General features: G+C 41.5%; 1 protein-coding gene across 3 annotated transcripts; it reads right to left on the bottom strand.

Annotated features, from left to right (window-relative positions):
* Positions 1-635: 635 nt before the first annotated feature.
* On the bottom strand, positions 636-9,880 carry LOC100458283 (uncharacterized). Of its 3 annotated transcripts, XR_008525427.1 has the most exons (4): positions 8,622-9,880; positions 6,897-7,477; positions 6,127-6,346; positions 636-869 (listed from the first exon to the last, which is right to left on the bottom strand). XR_008525427.1 is itself a non-coding variant. In XM_054555794.1 (2 exons), exon 2 carries the CDS (start codon positions 6,899-6,901, stop codon positions 6,353-6,355), a length of 549 nt encoding a protein of 182 aa, XP_054411769.1. In that variant the 5' UTR covers positions 6,902-7,477; positions 8,622-9,880; the 3' UTR covers positions 5,826-6,352. The 3 variants fall into 3 exon arrangements, 1 of the variants encoding a protein (XP_054411769.1); XR_008525426.1 differs by having other exon boundaries at positions 705-869; positions 6,127-7,477; XM_054555794.1 differs by lacking the exon at positions 636-869 and having other exon boundaries at positions 5,826-7,477.

Genomic DNA, 9,880 nt, shown 5'->3' with positions numbered 1-9,880 from the left:
AAAAGATACTATTTTTTTATCACAGAAATTATCAGTGCTGGCAAGAATGAGGTGAAACAGGTGCTTTAATATACTATGGTGGAAGTGCAGATTGGCACTGTCTTTCTGGAAAGTAACTGTGCAATATATTAATTCTCTTGTTCCTATAATCTCAATTTTTAGTATTTTTACCTAAGGAAACAGTCCATGATAAGTAAGAGATTCATGATATTGGGATTTGAATGAAGTCTTATATATAATGAGGAAAAACTGGAAATTTCCTTAACATTCAATGGTAAAGGAATAATTAAATAAATTTCAAAGATAATGTAATAAAAAAGGAAAAAACTCATAAAATTATTTCAAAGTGACTTTTAAAAACTAATAATTAAAAAAACTTTAAAATGCTGAAAAATATGATTCCAGGAGTATATATGTCAGTAAATATAATAAAATAACAGGTAGTAGGGGTGTAACTAATTTTATTAAGTAATTTGCAAACCAGTTTTTTTCACACTTGCTTACAATAAGTATTAGTTAATTTTATAGTCAACCCCAAATTTTTTAAAATGTAGAGACATTTTTAAAATAAAGAAAATGTATTTCCTTTGTATACTTTATTGATCTTTGGAAAGGAAAGGAAAAAGGGAAAAAATCCTTTCTAGAGAGTATATTTCAACTTCTTGTTGCCAAAGCAATCTTAGAAAAGATGGTCTCACAGACTTCCATGTCATTCAGCAAAGCAGCCATTAAAGGGGTTTTGTACAGCCTGAAAACAGCCAGGGTCTCCTGAAGCTTGGAGGGGAGTGGGTAAGGCAGTAACAACCTTTACTTTATAGAGGTGCATCCACCTGTATGGTCTTCTTGCAGACTTTTCCAGCCAGGCCAACCTCACAGAATGAGAGAAGGTCAAAGGTTATTTCTAAACTTGATTTAACAGACCAGATACTGAGGAGCTGGATAAATGTGGGCCTGGTTAACAGGTGCTGCATAGAGGAGCAGGAAACGCCTGTGCTTGGTCATCTTATAAGCCTGGCTTACCCTTCAGGTTTCCCTTTCTCCCTGTTTCCTTCTAGTTGAGTAACCATAGAAAAATTACTTAATCTCCTTGAGCCTCAGTTCCCACAGCTATAAAACAGAGGTTATAATCTCCACCTCATAGTGCTATGAACTGGGCTTCTACCCAGGCAGTGCACAGCGCTAACAGCTGTATTGATGGTTAAAATATTAAAATACTTTACTACGAGTTGGTGAATAACCACTTCTGGAGCCCACCCAGTGTTTCCCACGGCCATCTATCCACACCTCTCCATTACCCTCCAACCAGAGACACAAATGGGGCTTTCAGGTCTCTACTCCAGCACTATTGCCAGTGCCATTTGGATAACCTGTGAAGAAGCCGTATTAGTTGTTAAATGTTTTGGATATTATCCCCGGTTGTGGGAATAAAAGATGAACAAGATGATTTCCATGGTTGAGATTGTAGACTGTAGAGATTTGGAACTTTTTTGCAAGAAGTATATACTTACAGCACACACACACACACACACACACACACACTCAGGTCGACAGGATATTTTTCTCCCATGAGACCAAGAAATCTCCCTTTATAAGGGAAAAAAGACTTGAGGAGAGGATTAAAGATCAGTGAGTAGCGTGATCCCCAGAGCAGTTCTCGTAGCTTCTAGACACTGCCTAACCTGAGCTCAGAAGAGTAGGCAAGTTCAACCGCTCACTAAGCCTCATTATGAAATCATCAGAAGTGGCCTTCCTTAGCCCTGCTACTTGCAAATGAAAAAGAGAACTAGATTTTTAAAAAACAGATTTTCTTAAGAGAATGTACATGGCCTTGGATTTTAATAGATCATCTGAGAGTTCTTGACACTGACAGAGTTTAAGAGCACAGCTTTTGGCATATCTTGCTTCAAGGCTGGACTGTTAACTGCTCAGAAAAAAGGCTCTAAGAAGAAACACTTTAACTTAAGATTCTGGTCTTTTCTTAAGGGCATTTGTTCCATTCCTTAGTAAAGACAGGTCTAGGACAACCTGCTCAGAGATATTTCATAGAATTATCACTAATTCTGGGATCCCCCTCTTCCAATAATAGACAACCAACACTCTTACCCTTCTCCTCCAGAACTTTTTGTTTCATTTACCTTGTATGAGATAATATTGAGGAACCGGGATACCAAAACTCTAAAACAATTTCGTTAAGAAACATTGTCTAGATTTTCAAGAAAGAAACACATTAGTGATGCTAAAGTAAATGCAACTTACACAAGAATAACTTCTTTCTTGTCCTTGATTAGTGTTCTATAAAGAATAGCATGTGATATTAAACTGGGGCAGCTTCTGGGAGCACTGGTATTTGGTTGGAATGAGAGCTATACTAATCTGAGTGTATTTAAATTGGAAAGAATTTAGATTTTTTTTCCATGTGCTAGATTTCCTGTCAAAATGTGACTCTCTTAAATGCAGTATGTTCTATTCATTCTCAGGCCTTCTAAAGTACTGCGGAAAACAAGAACAAGCCAAAATCTTGTGCCCATGCCTTTTTTTGTAATTGAGTTTGCACACCTATTATATCACGTTGGAAACCTGATGTCCAAAAGGCCTCAGCACCTCTAAAGACAATTTCATGAACTACTATTGCTTTGTTTTGTTTTGTTTTGTTCATCAGGCATCAGAAAACCTTCTGAACCTCATAACCAGACTTTGGAAGAGGGCAGCATGCACTTTTCACAGGTGTTCTGTCTGTGACAAAGGACAAATTAAGTCTCCAAAAAGACTCATCTGCTAGCTTTTTCTGGTGACTTCTATTTCAAGGTCTTCTCTCTCTCCCTAATTAGCCTTCCCAAATGGACTGTTTAATGCATAACTAATCTTGAACTTGCTCGTTTCTCTGACTGAAGAGAAAATTGCACTTCATTTTGTTGAGCCATGGTGCTTATGTTGCACATTTATCAACGAGTGATATTTTAGAATTCTAGATGACAGCTGTTCAGAGTTTCCTCATTGGCAATATTAGATTGGGAATTACTAATGGTGAATATATAAACCCTCTTTAACATGCAGCCTAATCAAAATTGTTCTAAATATTTAGCTCCCTAAATTCAAATTATTTTCCAATGTATATTAGTCTAATGAAACGTTCTTTCTGGGATCTAGAGGAAAGTTGAAAGCATTTATAACATTTATCACATGGCCAAATGTGTAATTGATAACAATATAATTCAGTGTATTGATCTGACTGTCTTCTTAGCTCTGCATCTACATCATCTTAATTTATTTCCACTATTTTCTTTTTGACAATAAATAAAATACTTCAAAAAATTTTGGTCTGAAATAAATGGCTATGCTTGTTTTGTGTTGTTTCATCAAAGGAATTTTTAAAAATGTTTGCCTTATTCTTCTGCTGCAAGTAAAGAAGTGGAACAAAGTAAGTACATACAAGCTGAAATACAACTGGCAAACAGAATTCACAACGTGCTTCCTTTCAGTAATTGATACCACACTTATGTAGGCAACAAACCAAAGGGTCTCCTCTGTCTCTGCAAGCAGGCAGAGTTCCCTTGAAGAAAGCAGGAATCTGCAGGGGCCCGGATGATGAGGTACCAAGGGGACCAAGGGCCCAGGTTATTGGAAAAATTTCTCTAACATCTCTTTCTAAGAACTATAGTCCTTACCTTTTTTTAAACAGGAATCTTGCATTGAATTGATAGCACAAACAGAAGTTAAAAATCCCTAAGTTTGAGGGTGGAGGGATATGAAGCAAGGAAATATCAAATTGGAAAGAGCTGCAAAATCAAAGAATGAGTGATGACATGAAATAGATACTATGGGGGTGACTTCACAGAAAGTGGAGGCCCTTATCAGGTAGGAGGGGAGGGGAAAAGAGAAAGTTCCAAACATAAGGAAATTGCAGAGATAGGTGAGAGCTCAGAAGTTAAGTATGCACCATTTCCAGCTAGTTGTACAGATCCGTCTCCATCTGAATGCAACAGGAAGGTAAAATGAGATTTGGTCCCAGTTTAGGCTGAGGTCCCAAGGCAATAGGCAGAAACAACTGCTTCCAGGTTCCAAAATGATATACAAGGCTATTTATGGAGAAAGTGTGATGGATGTAGTCTAAATCTGGTTTTGCAACCCTTAGTCTCTCTCAAAAAAAGAATAGAAAATGAAATTAAATGCTTGGAAAATTGCAATTAGAGAAAAAAATGTATTTAGGAATAATGGGTATAGTGCTGAGTCTCAACTCTTTCTGCACTCTCCACTCCTGATTGGGAAAGGGATGAATGTTGCCTTCTCCTGACTTCAAATCTAGTGAGGAGACTTCAAAATCAACCACCAGGAGAACCTGTGATGTGACCTCTGATACCAGACTGCTATGTGATTAGTGCCTGATAAATCGAAAGGTTAATTTTATGGCTAGGGCTGGATGCCTACCAGGTGCTCAAAGGAAAAATGGGCTACATCTTAGGAAGCTATGGCATTTAAAAATGGAGGTGTACCACAATATACCCAGTGGGCTGTGAGATAAAGGCAAAGTGATTAGCAGAAGCACGTGCCCACATCAAGGGAGACTTCCAGCAATGGATGTCCCGAAAGAACCTATGAAAATTCTCCATGACAAAATCAACTGTAAATGTCTATCATAGATTGATGTGAGTCAATAAGGCTTCCTCCCAACCTCTTGCCTCCCCTGCCTTCTTCTTACCTTGTCAGGGACCTGGGAAGGAGGGCAGGGGAGAAGTGACAGAGTCATGAAGCCAATCACTTCCCGCTTGCTTTTCCACCTTGGGCCCTGACAGGCCAATGCTGGAGGAGGAAAGAAACTTTAACTTTGGATGAAATTTGGAGTTTTGGTTGGACATCCAGGTTACTAAACTGAGATTACTCTGGAGATTAAAGTATCTAGATGATATTTTATTTTCTAAGAGTAACCAGGAAAGTCAATGGCACCTGCCCCTCATTTCATCTGGGACAGAGAAGAACTTGCCCTCAGAGTGGTTGTGCTTGCAGCAGTTGTCAAAAAAAAATTGTTTTGATTGTCCCTTGTTTGTTCAATGCAATGCTGACATAAAAATGAGCATAAACATATAAACAGGTAGATGAAAGCCGGCTGTAGAATAACTCTAGAAATAAGAAAGCGTTTCACTGAAGAGAAGTGAAATTTGGAAAGCGTGAAAATCTTCTGGAGATACAAAGGCAAGAATCTGCATTGCATTTAGGAAAATAGCGGAGTAGAACTAAAGGGACCTCTGGTGACTGCATCTGCTTCCAACTTGTCTTATGAAAAATATTATCTCTGGGCCAGGCATAGTGGCTCACACCTGTAAACCCAACACTTTAGGAGGCCAAGGCAGGAGGATTGCTTGTGACCAAGAGTCCGAGTTTGCAGTGAGCAATGATCATGCCACTGCACTCCAACCTGGGCAACAGAGTGAGACTCTGTCTCTCAAAAAATAAAATAATAATAATAATTTCTGGACTGAAAGCCAACTTCCTTTACTGGGGGAAAACAAACATATAAACACAGAGGTTTATATGTTATATATTTAGAGTTGTCTGCTGATATGGAAATAAGTATTCCTCAGTCAATTCATCAAATAAAAGGGAGTGACATTTGTAGACGGACAACTGATCTCGGTTCTGGAGCTATGTGTTCCATAACATGCAGAAAGTTGGTGTTCCAATATAAAGCAGTCCTATGTATGAGTTTGGGTTACAAGTTCTTCCAGAATCTAATTATTGGGATATGCTGAAAATTCCTATGTCAAGGGACTGAGAATTCACACCCCCAGCTAAAAGAGTTCACGAACCTTGCCACACTCATTTGAACAATAACTTTAAGAGAGTGGAGTATGGGAAGGGAATGAGCATCCTGTGACTAAAAGACAAGATTAACCAGCCTGGTGTATCTCATAAACCATCCCCATCATCTCTCCACTCTCCCTCTCAATTAACAAATTGTGAAAGACTTATTAGATACAATCTTGGCTCTTCCACTAACTAGTGGAGTAATCAGGACCAAATCATTTGCTCTTCTACACCTTGGTTTTCTCATTTGCTAAATGAAGTCTAGGACTAGAAAAGTGGTATAGGTGGCACAAAACAGATCAGTTATTTACTTACTTACTTACTTACTTATTTATTGAGATAGAGTCTTGCTCTGTCGCCCAGGCTGGAGTGCAGAGGCGCCATCATAGCTCACTACAGCCTTGGACTCCCAGGCTCAAGCCATTCTCCCGCCTGAGCCTCCTTAGTAGCTAGGATGACAGGGACGTGCCACCACACTCCGATTTATTTTATTTTCATTTTTGTAGTCTCGCTATGTTGCCCAGGCTGGTGTGGAGCTCCTGTATGGCTGGAATTACAGGTAGGCGTTAGCAACCGCGCCGGGCCCAACTCTGTTATTTAAAAGCATATCCAGAGGCGGCACGCCTGCCAGGCATTGAGCGCCTGGGACCTGAGCGGGAGCGGGCGGCCCCGGGATCCAGCAGGTGCTCAGGCTGGCAGCCTGCGGGCTGGCCAGGCGCTTGGTCCCGGGGTTCTGCTTTGCTGGCACAGTGGGGAAGCCGCGCGCAGCCGAGCCGCGGGCCTGGGCGTGGGGCACGTGGCCGAGCCTCAGCCTCTGGGACCCCGACCGGGACAGGCAAGAACCACTGTCTCTGAACAACCTAAGGAAGAGGAACGTGGAATCTGGAGAAGAGCTGGCTTCCAGGCTGGACCACTGCAGAGCCAAGGCCACAGGGCACATTCTCCTCGTCAAGCGTTCCCAATACCATGTGGACGGCTCCCTGGAAAAGGACTGCTGTCTGAACTCACTGGGTCGTGAACAGGTCGAACTAACTGGACTCCGACTTGCAAGCTTGGAGTTGAGGTTTAATAAAATCGTCCATTCCTCCATGACCCACCTCATAGAAGCCACTGGCTTCAGCAACAGGCATCCACCAATCGTCTGCAAAGTCCGCACAGATCCGGGGCGGGAACCTTCCTCGTCAAGCCAGCCTGGCAGCGTATCACTGGAAGCGGCCGCTGGGAGTGCTATGAAGATGGAGTCCGGATCGAGGGAGCGTTCCGAAACTGCATCCCTCGGGGAATGCCAAGCACGGGGAGGATAATTAGGCGATCTTCCGATGTCACGCCAGTGTCATTCGCTGCAGATGACAGGGCACAGCGCTGCAGTTTCCTCCCGAAGGCTGGCTCCATTGCTCCCTCAACAATGGCAGCATCACCCACCTGGTGATCCGACTCAACGGCCGAGTAGCGCTCAGAACCGTTGGGGACACGGGGTTCATGCTCCCTCACAGCATCACCCAGTCCTGAGGGCCGTCCACAAGACTCTGCCCTCCTCAGCTCAAGACCTGGCTCTGGCTTTTCCTTCCCTCTGTCCTCCTGTACAGGCTGCACTGCAGTTACGTGCTGTTCTCGAGGAGGCAACAGACAAGTAGAAATCTCTCAAATGCTGCATTTGGGTATTTGTTTCTGGCCCGGGCTGACAAGGGAAAAATTCAGATCAGATAACCTGACTTATTTGCAAGGCTTTCTATCTTACCATGATCTGCCAGGACGACCGTGTGGGGTTTAAGGTGAAAGCTCAGACGAAATTCGGGCCTGTTTTGAGGACTGAATGAGTCCTGACCGAGGCCATAACTTTGACGACCACAGCAGGCCGTCGCTGAGGGTCCCCTGGGCTCCGTGGGCAAAGCTGTCAGGTAACTGAGGCACACGGAGAAGAGGGGCACGGAGGTTTTTTTCACAACTCACTTCACTTCACATTCTTTTAATTTCTTAAAACCCTTGCGTCGTTTAAATATTTATCCATTATAGATTTTCCCCAGCTGGGTTCTTGCTTTGAAAACCAATTTCTCACTCCGAAGTTACAGATCCCTGATGATTCTGGATCTGAACTCATCTACGTTATTAGGCCTTTGCGGGCTCAAGGACTTACCAATCACACAGGTGACCATGGACAGGTGAGGGATGAAATGAGTCTGCAGAGGTGGTGTGAACTTCGACCTTCATGCTGGTCTCAAGGGAGAGGTGACAGGCTGGTGACAGCCCAGTAGGAGGAGATTACCCTGATTCAATAATAAATCCCAGACTGACAGCTCAGTCCTAGTTTGATTCTGATTATTTTTTTATGCTTAGGGATTAAAATATTTAAACATGATGTGTCTATCCCAAATATTTAGTACAACCATCCTATTAATTTAGAAAAAAACAATTTCTACAACATGGTTGTGAACATTTTCTGCAGTCAATACAAGTAATTGGGATAGTTAATCTATTTCTTTGTCAACTTTGGAAATGACTACATAATAAAAATTACTGGTTTAAAAAAATATAAAAATACATAAAAAATAAAAACATATCCAGAGTCTATCACTAGAGATTTGTGATTCAGTTGATAAAAGACTAGGGTCCAGGAATCTGCATGTTCATACATTTAAGCTGATTCTGATTCAGATGATCAAAACAAACATTAAAATACACAACCTCTAAGGTCTCTTGCAATTTTAACCCTCTCTTCTGTTCTTGTCCATCACAACTGTTTATCGCTCACTTAGAGAATACGTGGTGCCTTACCAAATCTAGTGTGCTCAATCAATATAATCTTATTTGAAATCCATACTCACTGGGTGCTGGAATTGGTTAACAAGGATTCCAGTCATCATAGCATATTATAGCATTCTGCTGGCTGGACATGGTAGTCTTGTTTTTACTCTGGTTCAGGTTACTTAGATGGTTGGACTGAAAGATTCCCATCACTATGAGATTCTATGATTCTGATTCTAATTCTATCATATTATTAGGTCTACTATTAGGAGTTGCTAAGTTTTCTCTGTTACTTGGCTAAACATATGTGTACTCCCTCAGAAGGCCTCCAGGAAGTTCTCCATGTGGTTAAGAATGTTGATGTTTATGGTTCAAAAGTTATACACTCAGAGTGAAAATATAACTTTATTTATTCTCTACTTGCTATTTAAAGATACCTCAGTTTTGGATAGTCCAAAGTTTAAGCTCCTTCTAAGTATTCCCTTCCTCTCATACTTTCCAAATTGGCACCTGGACATACAGGTAGGCCTATGTATCACACATACAATAAATGAATTGTCCTTAGAGATAGATACTGCCTCTGAGTCCTTGCTGGTCTGAGACACGTTGTAGCTTCTTTGGTCTGGTGCCCAGGAAACAGTGGTGGTGCCCACAGAGGTGTGGTTTGTCCCACCTGGTTCCCTCAAATGCTATGCTGGCATCCCTGCTGAAGTCATAGCTACATTCATGACCTCTTCCTTCTAACTTTAGTCCTCTTCTGGTCTACTGCTTCTTCCATTTCCCATTCATGTCAAGGATACAGAATATTGGAGGATATGAAGAAATGAGGTGATATCTAAAGCTCAGCCCTCTAGACAGCTCACTCAGCCATTTCTACCATCCAATCTGGCACCATGTTACATGCAGTGCCACGCCAACTGTGGGATGCTCTGAAGCACAAGCTGGGATATACCTGCTGTCCTGGACCATCTTCCAAGATGGTCTTCCATCTTCCAAGAACTACTACCCCAAGGGGACAAGAGAGCTGGCATAATCACGTCTGATGGCTTGTCTTTCTTCTCTTTACTCCTCCCAACCATCTCCTCTCAGAAATATAAGGGGCTTTCCCTATTCTTAGATAGAAATGTCCCTTGCAGCATATTATCGGTCTTCTCTACATAATGGCTTATAGTAAAATTCAGTGATCCAGATTCCCTAGGCTTAGCATTTGATTTGTAAATGAAATTTTGGCAAATTTAAACAATATTTTTCCCCTCTCAACAAAGCCTGGATTTCAATATTATGTTCTCACTGTGAATTTTTTAAAATATGGTTTTCCACTGATGGCCAAGAAATGACT

This window comes from Pongo abelii, chromosome 4 (assembly GCF_028885655.2).
Source record: "Pongo abelii isolate AG06213 chromosome 4, NHGRI_mPonAbe1-v2.0_pri, whole genome shotgun sequence".
Classification (NCBI taxonomy): domain Eukaryota; kingdom Metazoa; phylum Chordata; class Mammalia; order Primates; family Hominidae; genus Pongo; species Pongo abelii.
This window is presented reverse-complemented; position numbering and strand designations above follow the sequence as displayed.

Coding starts and splice junctions, on each gene's coding strand:
- LOC100458283 (XM_054555794.1), bottom strand. CDS start 6,901: ATGAGGTGGGTCATGGAGGAATGGACGATTTTATTAAACCTCAACTCC.